At 61.8% G+C, this 26,507-nt stretch overlaps 8 protein-coding genes across 8 annotated transcripts; 6 read left to right on the forward strand and 2 right to left on the reverse strand.

Moving 5' to 3' along the window:
- Nucleotides 1-158: 158 nt before the first annotated feature.
- Nucleotides 159-2,359, forward strand: TRAVEDRAFT_75291 (uncharacterized protein; the record flags this gene model as incomplete). Its single annotated transcript, XM_008046592.1, has 3 exons — nucleotides 159-362; nucleotides 420-530; nucleotides 914-2,359. The coding sequence occupies 3 exons, from the start codon at nucleotides 159-161 to the stop codon at nucleotides 2,069-2,071; spliced, it is 1,473 nt and encodes a 490-aa protein (XP_008044783.1). The 3' UTR covers nucleotides 2,072-2,359.
- An 875-nt stretch (nucleotides 2,360-3,234) lies between these two features.
- On the forward strand, nucleotides 3,235-4,017 carry TRAVEDRAFT_53661 (uncharacterized protein; the record flags this gene model as incomplete). Its single annotated transcript, XM_008046593.1, has 2 exons — nucleotides 3,235-3,490; nucleotides 3,554-4,017. The coding sequence occupies 2 exons, from the start codon at nucleotides 3,235-3,237 to the stop codon at nucleotides 4,015-4,017; spliced, it is 720 nt and encodes a 239-aa protein (XP_008044784.1).
- A 1,405-nt stretch (nucleotides 4,018-5,422) lies between these two features.
- Nucleotides 5,423-7,334, forward strand: TRAVEDRAFT_75293 (uncharacterized protein). The gene is made up of 2 exons (XM_008046594.1): nucleotides 5,423-6,682; nucleotides 6,747-7,334. The coding sequence occupies exons 1-2, from the start codon at nucleotides 5,938-5,940 to the stop codon at nucleotides 7,199-7,201; spliced, it is 1,200 nt and encodes a 399-aa protein (XP_008044785.1). The 5' UTR covers nucleotides 5,423-5,937; the 3' UTR covers nucleotides 7,202-7,334.
- A 1,320-nt stretch (nucleotides 7,335-8,654) lies between these two features.
- On the reverse strand, nucleotides 8,655-10,112 carry TRAVEDRAFT_75294 (uncharacterized protein; the record flags this gene model as incomplete). The annotated part of the gene is made up of 6 exons (XM_008046595.1): nucleotides 10,008-10,112; nucleotides 9,569-9,929; nucleotides 9,347-9,506; nucleotides 9,097-9,289; nucleotides 8,985-9,037; nucleotides 8,655-8,937 (listed from the first exon to the last, which is right to left on the reverse strand). Exons 1-6 carry the CDS (start codon nucleotides 10,032-10,034, stop codon nucleotides 8,655-8,657), a joined length of 1,077 nt encoding a protein of 358 aa, XP_008044786.1. The 5' UTR covers nucleotides 10,035-10,112.
- Nucleotides 10,113-10,346: 234 nt separating this feature from the next.
- Nucleotides 10,347-11,467, forward strand: TRAVEDRAFT_77681 (proliferating cell nuclear antigen; the record flags this gene model as incomplete). The annotated part of the gene is made up of 4 exons (XM_008046596.1): nucleotides 10,347-10,398; nucleotides 10,447-10,499; nucleotides 10,964-11,177; nucleotides 11,232-11,467. Coding segments are annotated over 4 exons (555 nt in total), but the record flags the coding sequence as incomplete, so codon positions are not given.
- Nucleotides 11,468-13,533: 2,066 nt separating this feature from the next.
- TRAVEDRAFT_32038 (uncharacterized protein) lies at nucleotides 13,534-15,185 on the forward strand. The gene is made up of 5 exons (XM_008046474.1): nucleotides 13,534-13,872; nucleotides 13,923-14,230; nucleotides 14,292-14,857; nucleotides 14,916-15,053; nucleotides 15,116-15,185. Exon 2 carries the CDS (start codon nucleotides 13,955-13,957, stop codon nucleotides 14,150-14,152), a length of 198 nt encoding a protein of 65 aa, XP_008044665.1. The 5' UTR covers nucleotides 13,534-13,872; nucleotides 13,923-13,954; the 3' UTR covers nucleotides 14,153-14,230; nucleotides 14,292-14,857; nucleotides 14,916-15,053; nucleotides 15,116-15,185.
- A 6,144-nt stretch (nucleotides 15,186-21,329) lies between these two features.
- On the reverse strand, nucleotides 21,330-22,543 carry TRAVEDRAFT_32040 (uncharacterized protein; the record flags this gene model as incomplete). Its single annotated transcript, XM_008046475.1, has 4 exons — nucleotides 22,489-22,543; nucleotides 22,267-22,426; nucleotides 22,017-22,209; nucleotides 21,330-21,957 (listed from the first exon to the last, which is right to left on the reverse strand). A coding segment is annotated over exon 4 (193 nt), but the record flags the coding sequence as incomplete, so codon positions are not given.
- A 703-nt stretch (nucleotides 22,544-23,246) lies between these two features.
- On the forward strand, nucleotides 23,247-25,860 carry TRAVEDRAFT_175325 (proliferating cell nuclear antigen). Its single transcript, XM_008046597.1, has 5 exons — nucleotides 23,247-23,328; nucleotides 23,377-23,429; nucleotides 24,452-24,665; nucleotides 24,714-25,504; nucleotides 25,558-25,860. The coding sequence occupies exons 1-5, from the start codon at nucleotides 23,277-23,279 to the stop codon at nucleotides 25,621-25,623; spliced, it is 1,176 nt and encodes a 391-aa protein (XP_008044788.1). The 5' UTR covers nucleotides 23,247-23,276; the 3' UTR covers nucleotides 25,624-25,860.
- Nucleotides 25,861-26,507: the final 647 nt, after the last annotated feature.

Consider the following 26,507-nt stretch of genomic DNA (forward strand, 5'->3'; position numbering starts at 1 on the left):
ACGGCGTGTGACGGGAATGACATCACGCGTTGGCGATCGGTGTATGGCGGCTGGCACGGGCCGCGAACGTCCCCACACTCTCCCACTCACGACGACGATCTCTACCTGCTCTCTTCTCTTCTCCCCTCCGTTCACTCTGCGTGCTGGACATCGCACACATGGCTTCCTCCTCCTCCCTCCCCCTCCCCCTCGCTGTTGCCGTTATCGAGGGCGCCGTCACCATCCGCGGCAGCCCCAAGCGTCCTATCCCGCCGCCGACCGCTCAGCCGCTGAGCGACAAGGCCCAGCAGCGTCTCATGCGCATGGCCGTCATCCAGGCCGAGCTCGAGGCGGAGGAGCGCGAGGCTCTTAAGATCACTGCTGTACGTTGCTCTTCTCTTCTTACGCGTTCCTCGTCTGATGTGCAGCGTCGGGCGTAGGAGGAGCTGCAGATCTTGCAGGACTCGGTCAAGTCGGTGAAGGCAGAGTTCGACGATCTTGACGGCCTCTCATGGGAGACTCCCGAGGCCCAGCAGATTCTGGATCAATGGGTACGTCCTCTCCTCTCAGCCGAACGTCCCGGCGGCGGAGAGATCTGTCCCGCGTTCCGACCCATGTTCCGCGTGTTCTGGTGGCTTGGTCGACTGAGGCGACCAGGAGTGTATCAATGTCGTAAGGTGTATGGAGTGTTTCCCGCTCCAACGTGAGTACTCAAGTGGCGGGCTCGCGCCTCAAGCTTCTTCAAGTGCATTTCAGCGACGCACGAGGGCACTTACCCCAGGGTTCCTCGACCCGTACGGTTTCGCCTGTCGTATCTTTGCCGCGCTACGTCACCCGGAACGCAGAAAATGTTCCGGAACAGGTTCCGCGGGACAGATCCCGCCCCCAGGACGTTCTCCCTCTTAGTCTGTGGCTGCATGCTCATGTTCCCCAGCACGCCGAACAGGCCGCGCGCTCTCGCGCACACTCTCTTAGCCACATTGGCGGCGTCCCCATGCGTCGCTCTAACGCACAATATATTCCCTCCACCTCCCCGCACAATCTACCCTCCCTATCCTTCTCCGCGGCGGCGAGCATGCCAGACCTTACGCCGATGCCATCCCCAGTCGACGAGTCCAACGAGGACACCATCCGTCTCTCCCTTTGCGTTGACTCCCGCCGAAGCTCCTCCGCGTCGACGATCATGCCCGACCGCGAGGACGCACGTACACCCCTCCCAAGCCTCTACGCGTCTCTGGAGAGCAAGGAAAACGACGCGCCCGCGCCCGCGGAGGACGTCCGCCCAGGCCTCCCCAAGTCGTACTCCGCTCCAGTCCTGACGACCTTCACCGATCCGTTCGCCAGCGCCGACGCGCCCCCACGTGCACACCCCGCACGCGCGACGAAGTCCCTCCCCCCGAGCCGCATCCCCGTCCGCAGCAAGTCGTTCTCCGCAAGACCCTCGCCCTCCTGGCACGCGATCGACGGTACACCCAGCACACGACACTCCTCGCTGCTCATTCGGCCCGTACGCGGTGCTCCGCGTGCCATCCTCGCGCCCTCGCTCACGGGTAACCTGCGCTCTCCCGCGAAACGCTCCTTCGCGGACGCGCTCTCCGCATCGCCGCGCCGCGTGCACCCACAAGTGCACCATCCGCTGCCGGTTCCTATCCCGGTGCCGCCGCGTTCCCCTGCGCGCACGCGCTTCCAGCTCCCGCAGGGGGAAGGGTCCCCGAGAAGCAAGTTCCGCATCATCAGCGCGCCGCCGATGCGCGAGGGCGTGCCGACGTTCCCGTCGCGGAACCGCGCCGTGTCGGCACGCGTCGCGTCTGGGTCGGGGCTCCAGCCTGTAGCGTCGGGATCGGGCTCCCCGGCGCGCACGCGGGCGGAGCACGGGTCGCCTGTGGCTTCTGGCAGCTCTCCGCATCGAGGTGCAGTTGTTGGTGGGCAGGGGCGTGCGGGCCCGGGTACGCCTGTGCGGATGACGAAGCGTCTACGCACGGGTGAGGTGGACGGAAATGAGGATGAGGATGGCCCGTCTGAGCCGCCTTCGCCTTCCCCGTCGAGGCGGCGGGGAGCTATGCTCGGCGGCGTCCCGATGCGTCGTACTTGAGGCTCGAGGTCCGTTCAAGTATGTTATCGCTACGTTATACCCTCCCCGCGCCCTGGGGGACAAGGACTTTCACGCTCCTTACGACTGTCCACGAGTACTATACGCTCCCTCTTGTCCTGTCTCGTCTCTTCTCTTGGTTTTGTTTGTCCTGTCCTGTCTCATCCTGTCGTGCTACACTACGCTACCACGCTCTGCTCTCGCGCACCCTACCATGTCTCTCTTCGGACTCGGAAGCTTAAGGCTGAACCCGGGCCCGCGCACGCATATGCTATACCAACCAAAGAACCCGTCCTGGAATGTAATGTACCGTATACCGTATATCGTAGTGCGTTATAGCCATACCTCAGCTAGCCCGTCAGATGTCAAATATGTGTGATCTCGCTGTCCAACTTGGTCGTCGGGGATGCCATGCCATACGCGCGGAGTAGTCCAGTATTCACGGAGCGCAACACGCTGTCCAACCGATGGTGGAATTCATGGAGCGTCGCGAGCGTTGCAAGCTCGACGCGGCCGCGCGTCAACTTCTCTCTCTCGCCCTCGACCATCACCACGCGCTCGTCATCCTCTGCTCACCTGCGGCGACACAATGGGCCAAATCGCTGCTCTCCCACTAGATATCTTGTACATGATTCTGGGCTTCTTCGCAGACAATCCCGCCACGCTTCGCGCATGGGCACTGGCCGGGAACTGAGTACTGGGCCCTCGCCGCTTGCGCACGCACTACTACATCGCTTCGAAGACTTGGAGTCCGGGCGCCTGAGGTCAGACACTGAAACATACACATACAAATAGTACCCGCCACAGCAACTCGACGTGTCTTTCTTGGCAAGGCCACTAACAACTTGACCACGACCTTTCATTCGTATGCCGTCTCTTCCTCAGGAGCCCCTCGACCTTATCGTCGACCATCTGCCAAGCGACGATTGGCGGGCATTCGCTGCGTGCGCCCAGGCTCACCCATCCTTGGCTCCTCGCGCTCGCAACTCAGCAGCTGTTTGTCATTGGAAGAGCTGCGGATCGACACCGTGGGTGTGGATCTCGCCGCTACCAGCCACCCTGCATCCACCACACACGCCGCCGCTTTCTCCTCTCCCCCGCGCCCCTGCTTCGCTCGACTGAAGACACTGTGCATACGGTGCTGCGATAGCGATCTATCCCGGGTCATGTCCCTCGCTTGCTTTCTCGCGTCAGAGCTCGCAAAGGAGAGCTCTGTTGCCCCAGTACAGTCGCTGAGCTTCCACCTCTATGCCCGTGCCCCGGCGACAACCTCCATAGCAAAGCGCCGCCTCATTGCTCGTTCGTCGGTAATACACAGTATGCACATGATGGACGCATGGCATGCACCCCTTCTGAACATGCGGGGGACGCTGACAGACATCAGCGCCACTGTGCCCGTTCCGCTCGACATCCTTCCCGACTGTGAGTCTGACTCTTGTTTTGTTTTCAGCTTGCACTCGCGCTTACCCTGAACGTCGCCGGTAGCTCATGACACAGTCAAGCGCTTGCCCGCCGCGATCATCCGCTGCAGCCATCTTCGCCGCCTGACGCTGCGCTACACACCGCTCGTAGACCGGCCAGCCGAACACGCGCCGTTCATGGCCTCCCTCCATAAGCTTCTCACCTATATCACCACACAAGGCCCGAGCGCGGACATGCTCCAGAAGCTCGAGGTGCTCACCGTGATCCTGCCGCACGCGGCCCCCGACGTGCCCTTGTACGAGGAGGAAATAGCACAGTTCGCGCGGGTTTTAGCCGAGGGCGCGTTTCCGGCCCTTGCGTGCGTGCGCGTTGGCGTGGAAGGCGCTTTGGACGACTCGGTGCAGGGTATGGTGGAGCAGACGGCCGCTGCGCTTCAGCCGCTCAGGGAGCGCGGGCTCGTAGTCGATGTTGCGGGGCTGCAGGAGGACGAGTGGGAGCCGTGGTGCTTGACTCGGACCACGGCATAGTCGCGATTTTCTATAAGACGGTAAGTACGATCGGCGGCCGTGTTATGCAAGGAAAGTACTCACTTCCTTGATCCAGACTTGAGATTTAGAGGGGGATTAGCACTGATGTTGCGGAGTTGCGGAAGGATGAGTGGGAGGCGTGGTCTATTGCTTCGCTGCTGGCGGCTGAAATTGACTCTGAGTCGAATTAGTTGTTAGTGCACCTAATGCAGCGCATGTTGTGTACTATAGTCTTCGTAAGATATAATGAATCCTGTTATCTGTAATATATAATGGGGAAAAACGGAAACAACGGACGAGTTGGACGCTGTTGGACGGGTAGTTATGCATGAGCGCTTGAGAAGGCCGGTCCGATACGCCGAAAGCCGAGTACAGCGCTCGCGCTCGACGAATACCGCTCTTGATCCTCGACCGCCACCACCGCCACCAATACCCTGGCTCTGCTCCAATTGACCAACAGCAGTCATGTCTGAGGCGAAATTCCTTCCGCTTGAGATCGTATACCAAATCGTAGACATCCTCGCTGACGACCCACCTACGCTTTGCGCATGTGCGCTCACTGGGAAAGCCTTGGTGGCCTGCGTGCAGACGAACCTCTACAAACATATCGCGCCCACTTTTTCCCATCAGTCGCAACAAGGAGCGCTCCTCTCGCGCACTCTGTCTTCCAACCCAACGCTCGGTACGCTCGTCCAGTCGCTCAAGATCTCCGAGCGGCTGTATAGGGAACAACCGCTTCTCACGCCAGAGTTGCTGCCATTCCACCACCTCTCCGAGCTGCGTGTTCTGACGTTATACCTCGTGGAGCTGTCTGGCGTTGACGGCATCTACGGTATTATTGCTGCGCTTCCGAAGCTTGAACGCCTCATCTGCGACTCGCTTTTGGACGCCACCTCATACGATCTCCCCGGGCCAACAAACGAGGCCACGGACCCCCGTTTCGAGTCGCATCCAGCCCAGTTCCCGACGCTCAAAGAGCTCGCCATGAAACATGGGCACTGGCGCCACGCAGAGCTCGCAGAACGCCTCCTGCTGCACCAGCCGAGCGCGGTCGCCAGCCTGGAAAGCCTAGACGTCTCCTTCGGGTGCTCCGGAGAGGCCCTCGCATGGGTGCCAGTTGTGCGCGCGGCGGGCGCGCACCTCCGCTCTCTAAGCCTATCAATGGCAGACCAATCCCCGCGGCTCGGTCAGATGCCGTCGCACACCATTAGCGAACAGTACGGTGCGTAATCACGCTCTCCACGTTTCGTGGCACACAACTGAACAGCAACAGCATCCGACCACGCGTATGTCCTTGACAACATCGCCCACTGCCCCGGCCTCCAGTCGCTCTGCCTCAAATACAACCCCGATCCATTCGCCCTCGTTTATATCCCACGCCCCCACGACCTCCTCAACACGCTCTGCGACACGCTCGAGCGCCACCCTCCACCATGGCCTGCGCTGGAAGCCCTCACGCTCTGGGCACCTGACCGCGACGGCCAGATGTCCGCCGTCAGCCCCCCGCTCTGCGAACGCCTGGCCGCAGTCCTGCTGGACACCGTGCGCTACCCGCGCTTCTGCAGGCTCACGATACGTGTGGGCCCACAAGTCTGGATGTCCGGGCTGCAGATGTGGTCCTCGCTCGCGGGTCCTGGGGCGCGCGTCGAGCGCGGAGCGGTGGTCGAGCGGTGGTGCGCGGCGTTTGCGGCGTTTGGGCGCGCGCCGGGCGTCGTGCTCGATGTCGACACGATGCACTCGCCGCGGGCGCCGTGAAGGAGGTGACTGGTATACCCGATATCTATACAGCTGTGCATCTTGGATCGTCTGCCTCGAGGGCCAATGGAGCGCCAGATATGGGAACACATGTACAAATAACACGCGCCACAGCGACTTCCGGTCTTTGATGTGGCCTAGCCATCAACTCGACCACGACCTCCAATGGGTACTCTACCGCCAGAACTCGTCGACCTCATCATCGACGCACTCCGCGACGACTGGCGTGCCCTTGCCGCGTGCGCCCACGTCGACCAAGAATGGGCACCTCGTGCTCGCAGTCATCTACGACAGGGCGCCGTCATTTCGATCGATTCGGCAGACTGCCCGGACCTCAACGATTTCCCGCGCATTATTCACCCTTCGTCCACTCTCGCGGAAGACATCTCTGTACTATCTATTTGCGGACGATCTCAACCATCGATATTCGACTTGCTTCTCATACCCATTCCCGAGACACTCGTCCTTGGCCATCTTCCCCACCTGCGCTCGCTTATACTCCGCTCTTTCCGCGTGTCTGACGCCGGCCCGCTCATATCAACCCTCAGAAGCTGCAAATCACTCGAAGAATTGCATATCGAACACATCGGCGCTGAACCCACCGCTATTAGCGACCTCGAATCAAATGTACTAGAACTCGCCGAACTCGAGATCCCATCGTCCTCATTCCTCGTTCGGCTGAAGACGCTTTGCATGCGGGACTGCGACAGCGTACTATCCGAGACCCTGCTCCTCCCCCTCGCGCTCTCGTTTATACACGCTACCGGGAGCCTCCCTTCTACAGCGCAATCGTTGACCCTCCGCATACGTGGCCCTCAGACATCGCACGAACCCATCGTATACACACGGGAAATATCCGCAGACGTGATCGGCACTACCGTGCCCATCCCTTTCGCCGCCTTGCGAGACCGTATGTTGCTCGCATTTGTCGTCACTTTGGCTCGCATTGACGCTCTTTCTAATCGTCCTCGTAGATACCGACTTTGACCTTCTATGCATGGCGATTCGACGCTGCCACCACATACGTCGCCTTGTCCTACGCTACGAGCCGGGCCCTGCCACGCATCAGACCGGAAACGCAGAGTTCCTGATGATTTTCAACAGGACCACTTACGCCGTCTCCTTCGGGAGCGCGTGGGATGGCGCGTTCCAGGAGGTCGAGGTGCTCACGCTCGTTCTGCCGCACGAGGAGCCCGCGTGGGAGCAAGAGCTAGAGCGGTTCGCGTGGAGGGTGAACGTTCAACGGCGCACGTTTCCTGCGCTTGGTCGGGTGCATGTCGGCATGGAGTGCGAGGATGGTGTGGAGGCGGAGGAAGGGGTACGGAGGATAGAGGCTGCGCTGCAGCCGCTGAGGGACGGTGGGATCAGTGTGGATGTTGTGGCGTTGCGGACGGATGAGTGGGAATCGTGGGCAGTATCGCTTCCGTGAGACGCGTAGTACCATGGCTCAGCACCACGACCTCGGATGCGTACTCTACCACAAGAGCTCGTCGACTTCGTCATCAGCTCCCTCGGTGACGACTAGCGCGCACTCGCAGCATGCACCTATGTCCATTCCTTGCGCCCACAGTCATCTACGTTGCGGCAACGTCCTTGCAGTCGAAGATGTCGGGGGCGAAGTCGTGAGCATGTACATAAGTTGGGAGAGGTGTAATACGAAGTCGCGCCGCGCGTCGGAAAGCACCACTCGATCGATGAATGTGGAAGACTAAATCTCCCCCGCGAGTAGCTCACCGAAGTAAGCACTCGCCGAGATGCTTCGAGACACAGCGCGTTCACCCGGCCCGCAATAGGAAGTTGTCCTTGAAGGTCGGGTGCGGCGGAGCTTCCGCAGAGCGCACTGGTCCTTCATCAACGTGCCAGTGTTGACGTTTCGCCGGGGCTCGGGAGCTGCACATGCGCGGCGCCGAGTGCATCGCACGGCGCGGGATGAGTCGTGGTGTTCACATTCGCTCGTAGACCCCCTGCCAGTCGCGAAGGCCGCTTGCACACTTCGAGTGCAAGCCAGCCCCTCCAGCGTGGCGTCATGCAGTACAGCTGAATGCGTATGGACGCTCAGGCTGCTGCATCGTTGCCCCAGCGCGGATTCGGGACAGAGGGCGTTCAGAGCCGCAGGGTGGCTGTGGAGGCAAGTTCGGGGCTCGAGCGCTCTGCGGAGGTCGTGGGGCGTCCGGGTTGCGCTTGTGTGTAGCCCCGAGTTGCAGCTCACCGCGGAGCACATTCGGACGCGGCGGGGTCGCTGCGAAATCGGGAAATAGAGAGCGGGAGAGTCCGAGACCCAGGAACTAGCTGCGGGCCCCCAGTTCAGCCCCGGTCTGCTCGCAGACGTCCTGGGGCGCCGAAATCGCGAGGGTGTCGTCTTGGGCGACGTGCCGTACTTGTGGGTTTGTAGGAGCCTCGCCGTGTCGTCGCGAAGTTGCGCAATCACGAACATGAGGCCTTAGGCGGGTTGCGCGTTGCGAGGGCCGTGGGGCACCGAAATCGCGCATGTCCAAAAATCAAAGTTGTGTCGTGCTTGTGGTGCTGATCGGAATCGGCTTTGCCGCCGTGCCGTCGTAAAATCGGGTTACGACGGGCGACGTCGAGGTCAGGGTTAGGGGCAGTGAGCGTCGACAAAGGATGGGGGCGCGACACTGAGAGGTATCGTGCGCGGGGAAGAATGGCGGGAAACAGGTGGCCGGCGGCAAGGAGGAAAGAGGCGAGGCGGACTGGGACTGCGTCGCGTCCGTCTCGGACCTCGACCACGCTACACGCTTGCCAGAGCCCCCATTCAACGGCACGGCGACGGTGCGCGGTAAGAAGGGCGACGACGTTCAGGCCGCCACTGAGCTTGAGCGCGTTGAGGGTGAACGAGCTGAATAGCCAGGCAATGATGTCATGTGTTATGTAGATACGCGAGAAATTTCCGTCTCCGAGGTCCGCGAGCTCCCGTCGGCGGTGCGCGCAAGATGTCGGGGCGGCCTGGGTTGCTTCCGTCTCTGACTGGGGTCGACCATGACACGGCTCAGCGCGACAGTGGCGGAGAGAAACAGGCGATAAAGGCGGAGGTCCTCGAGTGCGTGTCCCTGGTCAGGGGCGTCGGTGCCGGGCTGCGGTGGGTCGGCGTAGCCCATATAAGACGTGGGATACGTAACGCGGGGCGGCCCCGATTCCGCGTCGACCATGCTGATATATGCCATAATAGCATAAATGTCCGGGCAGGCGTCACTCACAACAGCTTCTCGAACCAATCATCTTCGGTCAGGTCCTCCGCACAATGCTTCGCCTATAACATAATGTGAATTTCTCAACGAGGACGGTGATCGTGATAGACGTGCCACATACCCAGTGAGCTAGCAGTGCAGCCATTCGATCCACGCTCTCCTCATCAACCCACCTCCTGTCACCGCTGCTCTGGATCACAACATCCTGTCGAGCCGACTCCCAGTACCGCCCACCGAGAAAGCTGGTGTCCAACTCGAGGAGCAGGAAGATCCAACTTGTTCCATTTGTCAAGGCTCCTCGGATATAGGTCGACCTATCGCGCGATTACTGTCCTGCACGCGACGGAAGAGCGCAAAGTAAGGAAACGCACTTCAGCCGTCTTGCACATGCTTGCATCTCGACCACTGCTTGAGGGACATGTGTGCCGAGCATGTGGGAATCCCCCTTCGCTTCTGCCACAAAAAGACCAGGCACCGCTTGAGCTTTGTTTCTCAAGGCAGATTCGAGATTTACTGCATCCAGCATTCTCGCTGTGGTGGCACACATGGTCAGCAGCACGCGTATCTAGCGCTGTCGTGGGGCGGATACGTACGAGCGGCACGCTTGTCGACGAAGAAGAGAACGTAATTGACATGAGCGCCGATTGCGATGGTGGGGGGTGTTGTCGTGATAACCTCTGGAGCAGCAAAAACTTCGAGCCCGATGACGAGCTGCTTGTCAGTTTGGATCATTGCTGTGATTCGGAACAAGAAGCTCTCGATCCATAGGCGTGCGCTGGCATGATGCATGGTATGTTGCAAGAGGAAGTCTAGCTTAGTATGCAGGTTTTGAGCGGACATGAGGTGCTCGGCGCCAGCAGCGTTCTCCTGTGCGATCCTCTCTCGTATGGCAAGCGTAGAGGGGTCCTTTGCAGAGAGATCACCGGCGTAGACGATGTCAGCCCGAGCTAGGATCTTGGTGTCGATCGATGAGAAGCCGATGCCGTGGCTCACTGTGAGCTGACAGATGAGAAAGAGAAAGTGGGTGCTTGCCTTGGTCGCCGACAGTCTGCGCTCCATGAGCGAGACGAAGGTGTCCACGGCGTCGAGATCGAACCCATCGTCCGTCGCTGCATCCGGGCTCGCGTCGGCCTCCTCGTCGAGTTTGGCCCTCCAGTGCTTAACGAAATGCAGCGCGGTAGCTAGCTCCTGGGAGTCGAGACCGGGCATTGAGCGAGGAGGACTGAGGAGGGGGTGAGTGACGCGTGAGTGCGACGCGTTATGACGCGTCTGTGACTCTCTGTGACACACGCGTCAAGTTTCGGTCTGCGGCCACGCGCGTCTCTCTGTCTCCTCCCACCTCGACGCGTCCCCCGCCACTTGTCTGTCACCATGCTCGAAGCAAAACTGAACGAAGCCGCGCTCCTCAAGCGTCTCCTAGACGGTGAGTGCTCTTCTCTCCTGGCCGTGGGTGGAGCTGACTAGGGTGCAGCGGTGAAGGAGCTCGTGACGGACGCCAACTTTGACTGCAACGAAGAGGGCATCGTAAGTCTCTTCCGCTCCTCTCCTTTCCTTTCCACGCGTCTTTTCCTCGGAGCGTGCCCCGTCTCGTCAACGAACTGGTCGGCGGCGCGTCTGGGCGGCCACGATGGCCACCTTACTCTTCTGTCCACGTCCACCGCCATACATCGACTCTCGACGGCTCGCTCGCGCGGCGTCATGTAGCGGTGTTGAAGCGCGCAGGATGCGGACGCGTACGAGTGGACAGAGGCCAGTGCGAGGTGTGTCGTACGCGCACATTGCTTGGAGAACGGGTACCGCAGGCTCAGCCGCAGCCCGCCAACCACTAGAGCCACCTCCCGTGTCGTTGCAGGCTCTCCGACTCAGAGCACCGTGCCCAGGCCTCGTTCACTCAAGAGAGCCCAGCGGATCGCGTCGTGCGCGTCCGTTTTCGCACGCACTACTCACCCATCCGCACACTTGCGTTCGCATACTGACCACTCCCACAGACACTCCAGGCGATGGACAACTCCCACGTCGCCCTCGTCGCCGTCAAGCTCAAGGCAGACGGCTTCCAAAAGTACCGCTGCGACCGCCCCATCCCGCTCGGCGTGAACGTCGGGTCGCTCACAAAGGTCCTCAAGTGCGCCAAGGACGACGACATCTGCACGCTCAAGGCCGCCGACGACGCCGACATCCTCTCCCTCACCTACCAGGCCAAGAGTGCGTCCGCTCCTCTCGTGTGTGTGTGCGGGCACGTGTGCTGACCCCGTGCAGACGCGGACCGGATCGCAGAGTACGAGATGAAGCTGATGGACATCGACGCGGACACGCTCGGGATCCCGGATACCGAGTACGACGTGTCCGTGACGATGCCGTCGGGCGAGTTCGCGCGCATCGTGCGCGACCTGTCGCTCCTCGGCGAGTCCGTGCGCATCGAGGTGTCCAAGGAGGGCATCCGGTTCGTGTCCGACGGCGAGGCGGCGAACGGGAACATCCTCATGAAGCAGACTGCGGAGGCGCCGAAGAAGGGCAAGAAGGGCTCGAGCTCGAAGCGGAAGGGCAGCGACGACGAGGACGACGAGGACGAGGAGAAGCCGGACCCTGAAGACGAGGAGGGCGCGGCGGGGAGCGACGGCGAGGGCGGGTGCGTGTGCATGGCAGCGGGCGGGGCGGTAGCACGGTACATAGACACGAAATATATCTTGTTCGCAATGACCGACGGCTGCGAGAGATGCGCGTGCGCGGGGGTTACAGAACTTGGTGGCGGTGGCGGCAGGAGGGCGGCGGGCCGGGCGGGGTGGGTGCAGGCAAGAACTGCCGCGGGGGGATTGAGGGACTCTGTGTCGAGAGTGGGTACAAGTGTGTGTCGAGAGTGGGTACAAGTGGGTACCTAGGACGGTGGGGTGGGAGGGGGACTCAGGGGGAGCACCGGACGCGAAGTTCGCAAATCGCACTTTCGCCGTGCAAATACCGTTGTATTCGGTCGTAGCATACTCGTACTATACAGGGTGCAAGTCGCAGGGCGGGGCGACGAAAACTACAGGCTACAGAACCGAACCAAGTCCCCGGGGTGCCCCCCACTCGAACGCCTCCAGGGAGCTCCAGGTGCGTCCAAAACGCGCGAGACAACGTGCGCCGTATCGTACCGCACAGGGGGGACCGTGTCCACGCCGCGTCGTCGCGCACATCACGCAGAATTCGCGCAGAGGCCGCCGGACACCCCAGGGGAGCCAAGCCCAGCCGGCCTCTCCCCTCGCGCGCCTCCCAGGCGTCCTGGCGCGTCGAGACCGCGCGAGGACGTAGCCCTGCGTCACCCGAGTCCGTAGAGCCCGTCAGCACGTGGACGCGTCGTCGCGCCGTCGCCGAATCGAGCAGGGGAGAGTGGATGTCCCGGGCAGTCGAGTTCTGTCCTCCTGGGCGTCGCAGTCGTCGTAGGGCGCCGGCATCGCGCACGCGCAGGGCGTAGAGTCCAGGCGTGCATGTGGAGGTGGCGTAATCCGCTCGCGCCGTCGGGGAATCGCAGAATGGAGCAGGGAGACTCGGCTGCCCGGGGACTGGCTGAGAGCACTGTTTCCAGCCCTCCAGGGCGCCGCAGTGGTCCAATCGCTGCGAAGCCGCGCACGCAAGGACCGTAGACTTTGGCGGTTTGATAGAGCCCACTTTGACGTACCGGCGTCGCGGTGCTGTCGCGCAGTCGCGATCGGGAGAGTTGGTCACCTTGAGACTGGCTGTGAGAGCCATGTCCAGCCTCGGGCCGGCGGTAGACGTCGTGGGCCGCCGAGAGTGCGCGTGTAGGACCTTCTGTACCTTGTGACACCGGTCGCGTCTTCGAAACGCGTCCGCAGCGCCGCGTTCTGGCGAAATCCAGAGGGAGGGCGGTGGGAGCGAACTCCGAACTTTGCGAGCCTCGCAGAGGTCCTAAGGCGTCGATATCGCGCACGTGGGTTCCTCGGCGTCGTATCGTACGCGTGGGATCGCCGGAACGCGGCTGCGTTGTCGTGTTGTTGCAGGATCGCGAGGGAGAGCGTCAAGGGGCTGGGAGATGGCCATCAGAGTAGGGGACAGCCCCGGGCCGGCGGCAGACGTCCCAGGGCGTGCCAGAATCGCTTACACGGGGCCTGTAGCGTCGTACCGTACTGGTGGGGCCATCGGACAATGGCTGTGTCGTTTCGGACGGACGAAATCGCGATCGGGAGAGGCAGGGGCCCGGGGACTGGCTGAGGGCGCTGATGTCAGCCCTCCAAGGCGTCACAGTGGTCCAATCGTCCCAGAAACGGACGCACGAGGAGCGTTGACTTTGTGTAACTGACAGAGCCCGCTTGGACGTACCTGCGTGCCGGCGTTGTTGCGCAGTCGGGATCAGGGGAGTCGGGGGTGCCGGGACTAGCTGTGGGAGCCAAGTCCAGCCCCGGGCCGGCGGCAGACGTCCCAGGCCTTCGAAATCGCGCAGGCGGTGGCTTGAACATCGTATGACTCACGCAAGATCGTTGACATGCGGCGGTGTCGCGGCGTCCTCGACGAATCGAGAGCAGGAGGTCGGTGAGTCGCCCAGAGCAGCCTGCAAGTACATACAAGGCGTCGAGAAGATCGTAGGGCGCCGGGATCGTGCGCGTTGTGCATGAGAGCTCGCCTAGTACCCATAGAACAGGAGAGACCCAGCAGAGCGGCCGCGTCGTTGCGAAATCGAGCAGGAAAGACTTGGGGGCCCGGGGAATGACTGTGAGAGCCCAGTCCACCGCCGGGCCTGGCGCAGGAGCCGAGACACGCCGAAATCGCAAGAGTGGAAAGCGCGAGGTCGTACAGTAAACATGAGAGTGTCAAACTGTGGCTGCGCCATCGAGAGGTCGCAAAATCGAGTGGGAGGGCGTCGAGTTCTCCCCGGGGGGCCAAATCTAGCCAGGCGGACTTTGTGCCGCTGCCAGGCGTGTTAGGAGGCTCACAACGCGGAAATAGTGTGCGTCGTACCTTATAAATGGCCCCAGAATGGCGTACCTGCAATGCCGGAGCTGTACGCGCACTGGGAGGCCGTCGCGCAGCCGTACAAGTGGAGGCGGGAGGTACACGCAGACAAGCGCCCGCCCGCCGCCCACAACTCGTCCAAGCCTGCCGTGCTTCTCTCTCTCGCACCGCCACCTCCTCGCCTCCTCTCCCCCGGCTCGCCTGTACCTCGCGGTCTCGCCCCGCCCCTCGCCTGATTCTGGCTCACGGCTCGGCAACTTCTCGGTGTCTGGCCCGCTGATAGGACTTGCTCGCTGGGCTCGATGTCTTGCTGGCTGTGCTGGGCGAGTTACTGGCTGCGCGGGAGGTCTTGCTGGCTGTGCCTCGACGACGTACGAGAAGATTCCTGTGCCCGCCCGACTCGATTGGCTGTCGATGCCCCACCAGGTAAGTGGCTTCTTCTGGCGGTTCCGGCGCTCGAGCACTGGCTGCGAGTCGTCCGAGAAGGCCGTGTCAGCGGCTGTACACCGGCTGTTCCCGCGCCCTCGATGCTCGTCGTGTACGGCCGCAACATCTTGTCGCCGCCGGGTGCTGGCTGCGCGTCGACGCCGCGCACTGATGCTGCTGAAAGACTGGCAGGTGAGTGAAGAGTCCGCGAACAGAACACAGGTGAGTGCTGACTTGCGTACCGCCCCGCGCACCCTCCTCAGCGCCCGCGGCCACGTGTTGGTGGCTGCCGCGACGCGACGCGTCGCGAGACGAGCGACGGCTGCCCAGGTAAGTCGCGAGAGGTAGGTCGATGCTCAGAGCGAGTGCTTACGTCGATACGAGCTCCCACGCGCCAGCACAATGCCCACGCGCGCGCCCATCCGCCAAGTCGCCCTCCGCGCCCTCGCCCGTGCCTGCCGCGGCCCTCGACTGCCCGCGCCCGCGCCTTCCGCGCCCTTCCATCTCCGTGTCGTCTGGACATGTGTAGGTGAGTACTAGGGGTCGTTTAGAACCCTCGCAGCGCGTGCTCACCTTCATAGGGCTTCTCCTCTCGCCCCCGGCCACCTGCGGCCTTCGACGCGCTCCCAGTGCGTGTCCCGGCTGCGAGACGCCCTCTGACGGCCCCAGATGCGTCCCTGCGTGCGCAGGACGTCGTTCTTCGTGTTAGCGCTGTCGACGCGCAGCAAGGTGAGTAATTTTGCCAATGTCGATGCTGTTGTGGGCTTGCTGACCTTGTGGCATCTCCAACATGATCTCGGACACCCTGCGGCTGCGACGTCGCCTCAGGCGTCGCCCTCCGCCTCCTACGCCCTCCACCACGCCCTTCCGCCGTCCTCGAGCTCACCCACAACCGTGGCCCATCCTCGCCACGTTGTGAAGATGGCGCCCTCGACGCCCTTCTGCCACCCGCGACACCGTCCTGCTGCCCAGCCTCCATCCTCTACACCGCAACCTCCGCCACGTCGCCTGTGATGCATCACGGCAACGCCATCGGCCTAGCCACATGGGCACGCCCATGCCGCCCTCCTCACGCCGTCCCGCCGTGTCGACGCCCGCGCCGAGCCTGCGTTGCACGCGGCCGGGATCGAGCACCGCCAAATACAGGCATTGCCGAACGCGTCTTCGCGCGGTGCACGAGCCTGGGATTAGGGGTGTTTCGTAGTTGCCTGCAGACACGTCGGAGGCGAGGGTGGAGGAGAGGACGAGCTCAAGCAGGGATTGTCGAGCAGGGCGGGGCGCGAGCCTGGCCCGCTGCAATGGGGAGGGCGGGGGAGAGGGCGGCGGCGTGGACGAGGCGAGAGGTGCGTGGTGCGGATAGCAGGGAGAGGGGGATGGGGAAGAGTGGCAGCCGAGGTGCGGGCACCTCGGGCGGGGTGTATACACGTAGCAAACAAATAAAGCGGATCATTTGTTAGCCTAGTGCCGTTTACTGTTCCAGGGTAACGCACATCCTGGCGCCTGCCACAGCCCACTTCGCCCGCCACCCCTTCGCTTATTCCCTCTCCGCCCACCCGCAGCAGACACCCCGAAAGGAGTGGGCACCGAAATCCCATCCCCGGATGTGTCGTGCAGCCCTGAGCCTGCTGCCGTCGGCGGCACCGAGTGAGTTGAGTGCGCGGCGGCAGGGTTTGCCGCTGTTGCCAGAAGAAACTGCTGATGGGTTTACCCAATATCAGCGAGTCGAGATCGAGAGCTTCGTGGGCGGAAGCGAGATCGAGGGCGGAATTTGCATCGTGCGGAAAGACATCTGCAGCAACGTCAGGGTCGATCTAGGAGCATTGCCCGATATGGCGCACGGTGTGGTTCGCGAAGCGCCTATTCTGCGCGAAGACCCGCCGCCGCCGTATTTGACTCTCTCCTTCTCCCTGTCGCGGGCCTCTATGTGCTTGTTAATTACCGCTGCAGTCCTACTAGTAGAAGCTAATCTGAGGGATACGAAGTGCATCTTGAACGAGCTCAGCGCAATGGGCTTCTTGCACGTCCGCCGGCTCTGCACTCATTGGCTTCTCCTCCGCCACACGGACTGCCCATCCGCCCTGAACACGAGATTCAAATCGAATCTCAATCGTCCAGGGAACCTCGGTGCGAGCCTCTTCACATCATCGGGTGCTTTTCTGCCCTACACGCTTCGCTGCCCGCCTGTGCTTCAGAATTTGCAAGCACGATCGTTCGCACACGGCTGCGGTGTGCGAACGATAACTCCGCCGAGGTGGCCGATTCGGAATTCGCAGACGCGCACTAGAAGTAAGTGTCCGACGTGCCGTGTTGTACGTGGACGGAGCCTGCCAACGCTTTAAATTGCAGGGCACCACAACCCCCAGAAAGTGGCAGGCTTGCACGGCTCGGTGCGGGAGCAGTAAAAAATGAAATGTTCGCAAATACTAACCCCTCGGGATCTTGGTACAGGTGCATGCATTCCCCGAATCGCTGTGATTGACTAATCTGCGCGCAGATCAGATGCAGGGCTATGAAGAAGCTGGCCACGCCTTTCGGAACAGCAGAAGCGAGCTCAATGCTCCGCCGCCTGTACCAGCTTCACGACACCGAGGCACTAATTTTGGCACTCGATCTTGGAGACTGCGCGAGGCCCAAACGACGCGATTGGTGCGCGTGAGGACACTGTCCCGTGGCCAACTTATAAACAGACTTCATAGCAGGTACATGTCTGCATTGGTCTAGAATGTACCCTGGCACACAGGGTTGTGTGCTACAATTTCACGAGCCGCCTCTCACAAGTTCGCGTTCCTCCACGGCCGCCTGGAGATCGTTATGCACGATTGACATGCATTGCGCAGGCCCGGCCGCCTATTCCGATGTCAAATCTTAAACTCGGATCGCCTGTGCGTGCGGTTTGAAAGCGCCCTCTTGATCGGTTCCTAACGTAACTGTACAGGCCTCAGCATGAGTGCATTGGATGAGACACCCGGTGTAGACGAGGGTGGACACGAAATGGAGATGGATTGAACATGCACATTAATTAGACTAGTATGTACATGTAGACACGGGCATGGACAACTTGCACAGAGCACGGATGGCTGCCCCGTGGCCGTACAACCATCCCGCAAGTGAGGCCACGGTGGGCAGCGTGCCGGATAGCCCAGATCACCCAGAAGCGAAGGAGACGGCGGAGGAGCGGGTCCACGCAGGACTTCGCCCACACTCCCGCCGCTTGGCGGCCGCAAGAAGCACACCGCTATCCCGAACAGGTCTCGTTTTATGTGATGGCTCGTTTCCCGCTGCCCGAATCGGGCAGGAACTTACGCGCACGAAGGAGACGTGTTCGGGATAGCGGCATGCTGATGTGCTGCAAATATCAGGGTCCAGAACATGTACGCAGCATCGGGAGCATGTCCCAGCCGGTCTTGTCTCGATACGCGAGAATGCAGCACCCGTGCACGCCGCGCCGAACAATGGGAGTTCTGCCGCCAATCCAAGGTGTTCCTGTGCAAGACAATGTAGGTAGCCGAGGGAATGCGCGCCGCGCCGTGGACCAGCAATCCCGCACTTACCTTGTGAGTATCCGCCGGAGTGGGGACTTGCTTTGACAGTGCCCGGCGCAGCACACAGCCTGCGGGAGAGTCGTCCCGCCGTCGTACAACTGTGAGGGCGGGTCCAGTGGCGGAGGACATGGTGGGGTGCTCGGGACGAAGGCGGGAGGCGGGTATCCACCCGGAGTGGTGGGCCGAGGCATGTACGTACTTGGTGCGCCGCGGTCGAACGCGGCCCTGCTTCGGGGCCATCTTCGCGTCGTTGCGCGGTGTGCCGCATCGGCTGCTGTCCCCGCTCGGACCTCATATCCGCCGCGAGGGCGAGTTGGGCCTGCTGCAAATGAGTGAGTCTCCTGCATCGAGCCCCGGATTCCTGACGCACCTGTGGTCAAATGGCTTCAAATGCGTCGTCGAGCGAGTCGGAGGATGGCGCAGCGGGTTCGGTACGCGGAAGGGTGGGGACGTGCGGAGGGAGCCCGCCGCGGATGCGAGAGGCGCGGACCCCAGATCCAGCGAGTTCGCGCATCAGTGAGTGCGGAGCGAGGAATATTGGGTGTTTGCACCCGATTTGCACGTCCAGCCCACCCTGATCCCGTTCGTTCGCCGCATGGTGATATCCGTTACCTCGTCGCGAGTACGGCAAGCTGTTCCCCTGGAGCCTAGATGGCGGGGCACCTGTACGTATACGGAGCTTCGCATCGAGGCCGCTTCTCGTGCTACGGCGTCGGTATGCTCAAGAACGCGTACCTGCGCAATCCGTAACGGGGATGCGAGTGGACACGCATCCAAGTCGTCGCGTACAGCCAGCCTGCTCCCTCTCTGTGGATAGACGAAGAAGGTCACGGTACGAGCTGCAACGCACACGAAAGAAATGGTCAGTGAGTGCACAGACAGCTCGTGCATGCATGCGCACTTCGTCGCAGCCCAGCTCGGGCTCTCTGTGGGTCCTGCCAGCTCCCGATCCCGGCCGCCATCTGTACGCAAGAGGCTAGAAGCGTACAGAAGGCAGTGCACGCCGTACGACACTGGCACATTGTCAGTATGAGGCGAGGCGGCGAAATGATCACACTCATTTCCCGAGAACGCGGGATTCGAAGGGCCCTCCGGGTTGCCATAGACGGCCACGAGAGGGCGCGCAACACTGCACGAGTGTCTGCCAAGGTTCGACGCATGCGATGCGCCGCGAACGCAGCACAGGACGCACAGAATGCGGGACGACACCCAGAACGTATGCGGCCGCCGCTCTTGCTCTGGGCAGACGGGTCACCAAGGTCTGTACGTACACGATCCTCCGCGGCCAAATTCCGACCGCGCTTCGGGCCCATCTACTCGTTGCGCCACGACGTCGGCTATCCCGCGCGGACGTCTCCGCTTGGGGCCCGTATCCGCCGCTCCGCAGCGCGAGGGCACGAGTTGGGTGTGCTGCAAGTGGACAGTGAGTGCCCTGCACATATCGAGCTTGTGCCCGACGCACCTTTGTGCTTGTGGCAGGCCGCAAGTGCCTCGTTGCTCGTTGTGGAAGTCGGTGAGCGGGCGGGCGGGCTCGATACGCGAGAGACGTGCGGGGGAGCGGGAGCACCCGCACCCTCTGCCGATGCGGGACGCGCAGACCCCAATCGCGCCTGATGCGGCGGGTTATTGGCGTGAGCACGTCCGGTGCGAAGTCCGTGGGGCGGAGGGTAAGCGGGCGCAGCCGCGTTGCTGGGAGACGTTCCGTAAGCGGTGTTGGCCCGTATATAAACTGTGCACGAACCGCACCTCCGTCCCCATCCCTTCGTCCTCGTCTTCCGCCTCTCCTCAGCGCCCTCGTGCTTTTCCCTGTGCGCCGCCTGTCCCGAGCTGTCTACGCTGTCAGCGGGGTGCAGGAACAGGCTACGCCTTGCCGGTGAGGCCGCCGCTTCGGTGAGACTACGTGTGTACTCGACGCCGCCTTCTAACGAGCTCTGACAGACACACGGCGGTCAGCACGTGCTGGAGACATCGGGACGAGGGCGAGGTACGTACGCACTTGTTCCCCGTCGTGCACGTGCTCCCGCTGACGGGTTCTCGCTTGCAGCCGGCCGCGGTCGGCATCGCGGCGTCTGTAGCTGTGGTGAGTCCGCATCCAGGGCCCCTGTGCACGTCTAACGAGATCCTACAGACGCGAGACGGTGAGGATCCCTGAGAACACGAGGATCGACGCGAGGTACGCGCCGATTCGGTCCTGGTCGGGTACGGGCCGCCGCTGACGTGTCTGTGCTTCCAACCGGCCGCATACCGCGTTCCGACGCCTGTGGAGGTGCACACGCCCGGTGAGTTTCAGTCGTCTTGCGTTGAGAGTGTCCCGCTGACTCATGGGATTGACAGGCTCGCGCCGTGAGGTCGACATGGCCCCGGCGAGTCTTGACGGCGCGTACGAGTGTGGGGATGGAGTGGGCGAGAGCAGGAGGGGCGTATGGATCGTATAAGTATCGTAGCTATACCCAGTCGATAAAGATAGCAGAGCTCCGCGTGCGCGGTGTTTGCGATGCAGCGGGTTCACGAGAGCTCGAACGGCTCCTTCATTGCAGACTTCTGGTACCTGGCTCGTCAGCCTGTTGATATGCGTCGTGTAGCTTGCTAACATACCATAATCCAGATTGTCAGTGTGTATCTTGAAGAATGGCGGCCAATCAAAGGACCTCCAGGCCGGCTGGGAGTGTGCCGGGTGTCCGGACGTTGCCAGGGCAGATGAGAACTCCAAATCGTGCGGAGAAGTTCGCGTATCACCTCTCAATAGTTCGTACTATGCGTACGCGCCGAAATTGCGGCATCTGGCGGAGTTGGAGGGCGAGAGGAGGCAGGCGGAGGCGGGTCGTCGTTTAAGCGCCCGTGGACGCCGGAGGACGCGGACGAGATCGCGCGCGACGTCCTGGCTTGCGGCTCTTGCAGACACCCTCGTGCTAGTCGTAGGGTGCATTATAAAGAATCTTTGGTGCTACTGACCGAACGCAATGCGAATTAGTGCGCATACAAGTGCATGAAACGGGGAGGAGGGCCTACTGCGTGGGGATACTCGCCACCCGGCGGTCGGCGACGACTCGGGCTGTACATGCAAGTGCGCTGGGTGTCCTGTCTGCGTCGTCTCGCATAGCAGCGGTCCACGGCGGCGGCGCCGAGCGCAATCCGGCGTCGACGTCGTCCGGAGGCCCTAGATGCGCGGGTCGAACCGCTGCACTCGCGCCCCGACAGCGCCAGGCTCCGCGGCCGTTCCGCGACGTACGGGTGAGCACCCTGTGCGCCGTCGTGTCCCGCGCGACAGGCCTGCGTGTCCCGGGCTGAAAAATGCGTTTCTGGACTGGAGTTTCCGTCAGCAGCGATGGTGCAGATGCCCCCGTTGAGGCACTATCGGACCGAGGGCAGGTTGGTAGAGGGTGCCGTGCGAGGCCCAGGGCGGCGGAGGGACGAGGGCTTCTTGGGCGAGCATGGTGACGTCGATGGAGGCCGGTCGAGGGTGCTGCGAGACACAGAGCACGGCCGGGAGTGCCCCGGCTCGTTGGAGGTGCATATGGACGGTCCCAGTCGTCGAGCAAGGCCCTGTATGCCGTGCAGAGAGCGCAGGACAGCAGAGACGGCGTGTACGTAGATCGCGGACAGCCCGAGGCCCAGCAGCTTGAGCGCGTTCAGGCCGCCACTGAGCTTGAGCGAGTTGAGGGTGAACGAGCTGAATAGCCAGGCAATGATGTCATGTATACGCGAGAAATTTCCGTCTCCAAGGTCCGCGAGCTCCCCGTCGGCGGCGCGCGCAAGATGTCGGGGCGGCCTGGGTTGCTTCAGTCTCCGACCGGGGTCGACCATGACACGGTTCGGCGCGACAGTGGCGGAGAGAAACAGGCGATAAAGGCGGAGGTCCTCGAGTGCGTGTCCCTGGTCAGGGGCGTCGGTGCCGGGCTGCTGTGGGTCGGCGTAGCCCATATCAGACGTGGGATACGTAACGCGGGGCAGCGCCGATTCCGCGTCGACCATGCTGATCTATGCCATAATAGCATAAATGTCCGGGCAGGCGTCATTCACAACAGCTTCTCGAACCAATCATCTTCGGTCAGGTCCTCGGCACAATGCTTCGCCTATAACATAATGTGAATTTGTCGACGAGGACGGTGATCGTGATAGACGTGCCACATACCCAGTGAGCTAGCAGTGCAGCCATTCGATCCACGCTCTCCTTATCAACCCACCTCCTGTCACCGCTGCTCTGGATCACAACATCCTGTCGAGCCGACTCCCAGTACCGCCCACCGAGAAAGCTGGTGTCCAACTGGAGGAGCAGGAAGATCCAACTTGTTCTATTTGTCAAGGCTCCTCGGATACAGGTCGATCTATCGCGCGATGACTGTCCTGCACACGGCGGGAGAGCGCAAAGTAAGGAAACGCACTTCAGCCGTCTTGCACATGCTTGCATCTCGACCACTGCTTGAGGGACATGTGTGCCGAGCATGTGGGAGACCCCCTTCGCTTCTGCCACAAAAAGACCAGGCACCGCTTGAGCTTTGTGTCTCAAGGCAGATTGGAGATTTACTGCATCCAGCATTCTCGCTGTGGTGGCACACATGGTCAGCACCACGCGTATCTAGCGCTGTCGTGGGGCGGATACGTACGAGCGGCACGCTTGTCGACGAAGAAGAGAACGTAATGGACATGACCGCCGATTGCGATGGTTGGGGGTGTTGTCGTGATAACCTCTGGAGCAGCAACAACTTCGAGCCCGATGACGAGCTGCTTGTCAGTTTGGATCATTGCTGTGATTCGGAACAAGAAGCTCTCGATCCATAGGCGTGCGCTGGCATGATGCATGGTATGTTGCAAGAGGAAGTCTAGCTTAGTATGCAGGTTTTGAGCGGACATGAGGTGCTCGGCGCCAGCAGCGTTCTCCTGTGCGATCCTCTCTCGTATGGCAAACGTAGAGGGGTCCTTTGCAGAGAGATCACCGGCGCAGACGATGTCAGCCCGAGCTAGGATCTTGGTGTCGATCGAAGAGAAGCCCATGCCGTGGCTCACTGTGAGCTGACAGGTGAGAGACAGAAAGTGGGTGCTCGCCTTGGTCGCCGACAGTCTGCTCTCCATGAGCGAGAGGAAGGTGTCCACGGCGTCGAGATCGAACCCATCGTCCGTCGCTGCATCCGGGCTCGCGTCGGCCTCCTCGTCGAGTTTGGCCCTCCACTGGTTAACGAAATGCAGCGCGGTAGCTAGCTCCTGGCAGTCGAGACCGCGCATTGAGCGAGCGCGAGTGAGGAGGACTGAGGAGGGTCTGAGTGACGCGTGAGTGCGACGCGTGATGACGCGTCTGTGACATGCTGTGACCGACGCGTTAGGTTTCAGTCTGCGGCCACGCGCGTCTCTCTGTCTCCTCCCACCTCGACGCGTCCCCCGCCACTTGTCTGTCACCATGCTCGAAGCAAAACTGAACGAAGCCGCGCTCCTCAAGCGTCTCCTCGACGGTGAGTGCTCTTCTCTCCTGGCCGTGGGTGGAGCTGACTAGGGTGCAGCGGTGAAGGAGCTCGTGACGGACGCCAACTTTGACTGCAACGAAGAGGGCATCGTAAGTCCCTCTCCCGTCCTTTACATCCCTCTCTCCCCCGCAGAACGTCTGTGAACGATCCGCTTTGCCCCGCGTCCTGGCCGCCACCATGGGACGATCGCGTTCGACGCGCCAATGGCCAGTCCCCACCCTTGCACGTCCGCCGCCGCACACCCTCTCGACGTCTCGTTTGAGCGGCGCCGCGTAGGGGTGTCCCATCCGAGCAGGCTGTGGACGTGTACCAGTGGACAGAGGCCATAGCAGCAGGACCAAGTGCGTGGTGCGCCCACACTGCTTGGAGAAGAAGTGGTACCGCAGGCTCAGCCCCTCCCCGCGTAGTCCCGCCAGTCTCGGCTGTGTTGGCTGTGTTTGGGGCCTCGTAAGCTCTTAGCGAGTGGGGAAACACTTGGATTGTTAGTAGGCAACGAGTGGCGGATGTGCACGCGCTCCATCGCGTCGTGTGGCAGTAGAAAACACGGATCGTGACCAGGGCCACGTGAACGACCGGTTCTGAGGGACATGTTCCACCAACATGTCCCTCAGAACTACTCGCAGACTGCCGCGGCGTGCGCGTTAATGCTCTCTTACATGTACCGCCGCCGTCACCGCTCTCTCGCGGGCCATTCTTTCTGTCTGCATTCGGAGATAGCAGCGGCCGGGCCTGCAGTAACGGTGTCCCATCGCACGCGTTTCATCCCGCGGCATATGCCAGATCCCCCTCAATTCCATTTGGTGCCATGCTTTGCGTTTCATATCGCGGTCTGTAATGGTGGCGAAGCAGGCTGGGGCGGGCCGCTCGACCTGGCAAGTGCGTCGTGCACGTCGGACTGTCCCATTCCATGGACGAGTGGTTCTGCGGGACACGATAGAGGAACTTGCGCCGCACAACGGACCCGTACCACGCCTTCATCTACATTCACCCGCGATTCACGTACTGCGTCGATCATTCGTCAAGCGCGTCGTGTACATTCATTGTGCGCGCGCCGTCTCCGCTGGACACTTGGACCACACTCTTTGTTCGTGAGCTGACCACGCTATGACAGACACTCCAGGCGATGGACAACTCCCACGTCGCCCTCGTCGCCGTCAAGCTCAAGGCAGACGGCTTCCAAAAGTACCGCTGCGACCGCCCCATCCCGCTCGGCGTGAACGTCGGGTCGCTCACAAAGGTCCTCAAGTGCGCCAAGGACGACGACATCTGCACGCTCAAGGCCGCCGACGACGCCGACATCCTCTCCCTCACCTACCAAGCAAAGAGTGCGTCCGCGTCCTTTGACGGCGTGCGCGTGCACTGACTTTGCGTAGACGCGGACAGGATCGCGGAGTACGAGATGAAGCTGATGGACATCGACGCGGACACGCTCGGGATCCCGGACACCGAGTACGACGTGTCCGTGACGATGCCGTCGGGCGAGTTCGCGCGCATCGTGCGCGACCTGTCGCTCCTCGGCGAGTCCGTGCGCATCGAGGTGTCCAAGGAGGGCATCCGGTTCGTGTCCGACGGCGAGGCGGCGAACGGCAACATCCTCATGAAGCAGACTGCGGAGGCGCCGAAGAAGGGCAAGAAGGGCTCGAGCTCGAAGCGGAAGGGCAGCGACGACGAGGACGACGAGGACGAGGAGAAGCCGGACCCTGAAGACGAGGAGGGCGCGGCGGGGAGCGATGACGAGGTGTCGGACGGGGAGGGCGGCAAGAAGAAGGTTAAGAAGGAGAAGGTCAAGAAGGAGGAGAAAGACGGCGAGGACGTCGAGATGGCAAGCACCGCCGACGATGCGGACGAGGACGAGGACGCGGGCGAGTTCAAGCCGAGCAAGAAGGAGGCAGGGAGCGACGCCGAGGACGACGACGAGGACGAGGAGGGCGGGTCGAGCAAGAAGCGTAAGAAGGCGCCAGGCAAGAGCGGGAAGCCCGCGAAGAAGGCGAAGAAGGGCGAGGCGGACGCGGAGGACGAGGACGACGACTTCGAGGGCGTGCGGATCGAGATGAACCAGGCGGTGACGCTCACGTTCAGCCTGAAGTACCTCGTCAACTTCTCGAAGTCGTCCGCGCTCTCGAAGAAGGTGCAGCTCATGATGAGCAACGACGTGCCCCTCCTCGTACGTCGCGTTCTTTCTTCCTATTCCGCCCGTGCTCACGCGCGTGCTCCCAGGTGTCGTACGGGTTCAACCAGGGCCACATCCGCTACTACCTCGCGCCGAAGATCGGCGACGACTAGCGCGTGTGGCCGTGAAAATCGCGCGCATGTCTCGCATCTATACTCTCGTTGCATCTCTTTGTCGTCTAGTTGCCCCCCGCTGTGTAATATGTTCTCCACGCGACCGTGATCAATCTACCAGTCTCCTCCGTCCGCCGTACCCCCGCACGTCCCGCAGGCATCCTCAGCCTGTCCAGTGCGACATGCTGTGTCATGGGGGGCCACTACATAGCATTCCTTGTATACTTGTATATTCGTTTACGCGCAAACTGAGTGGGCGTGGACAGGCCGATCGAGGAACAAGGAACGCGTGCTCGCAGTCGGCGCGATCACGGGCGCCTGTCGGACGTCGCACGGGCGCGTCGCCGTCCTCGTTTCTTCGTCTTCACGCTCTGCCCTCCGTCCCCCCACGCGCCCCCCGGATGCCGCACCCCGACCCCGCTGTCCCTCTACACGCCTATCTCTGCTCATCTACGGGATACAACGCTGGCCACGACCACGCACGAACTGACACGCACGAGCGACACGAACCACGACACCGATGACTTCCCAGCCTGGTATGTGATGTTTCTTTCTTTGTGGGGAGTCGTGTCGGGGGCCGGGTGCTCTGTGGGATATGCGCTGCGGAATGGGTGGAGGGTGTCGATTTGCTGGAGTAGCGGGTGGGTGTGGCAGCGGGTATGGACACGCAAATGGTAAACTGCTCGGGGTGAAGCGCGTTCAAGTGCGGCGCCGTGTCGCACGAAGAGGACGATGTGGCCAGCGCTGGGTTTTGTACACCATAAAACAGCGGCCACTCGTTCTGTCTGCAGAACATGCTCCCTAGACGACCTGCGCAGAACAACCCCGTCACAGCACACGCCGTTCTCTTCCCTCATAGATCCCATCCGTTGCTGACCTTTATG

The sequence above is a fragment of the Trametes versicolor genome (genome assembly GCF_000271585.1).
Source record: "Trametes versicolor FP-101664 SS1 unplaced genomic scaffold TRAVEscaffold_14, whole genome shotgun sequence".
Classification (NCBI taxonomy): domain Eukaryota; kingdom Fungi; phylum Basidiomycota; class Agaricomycetes; order Polyporales; family Polyporaceae; genus Trametes; species Trametes versicolor.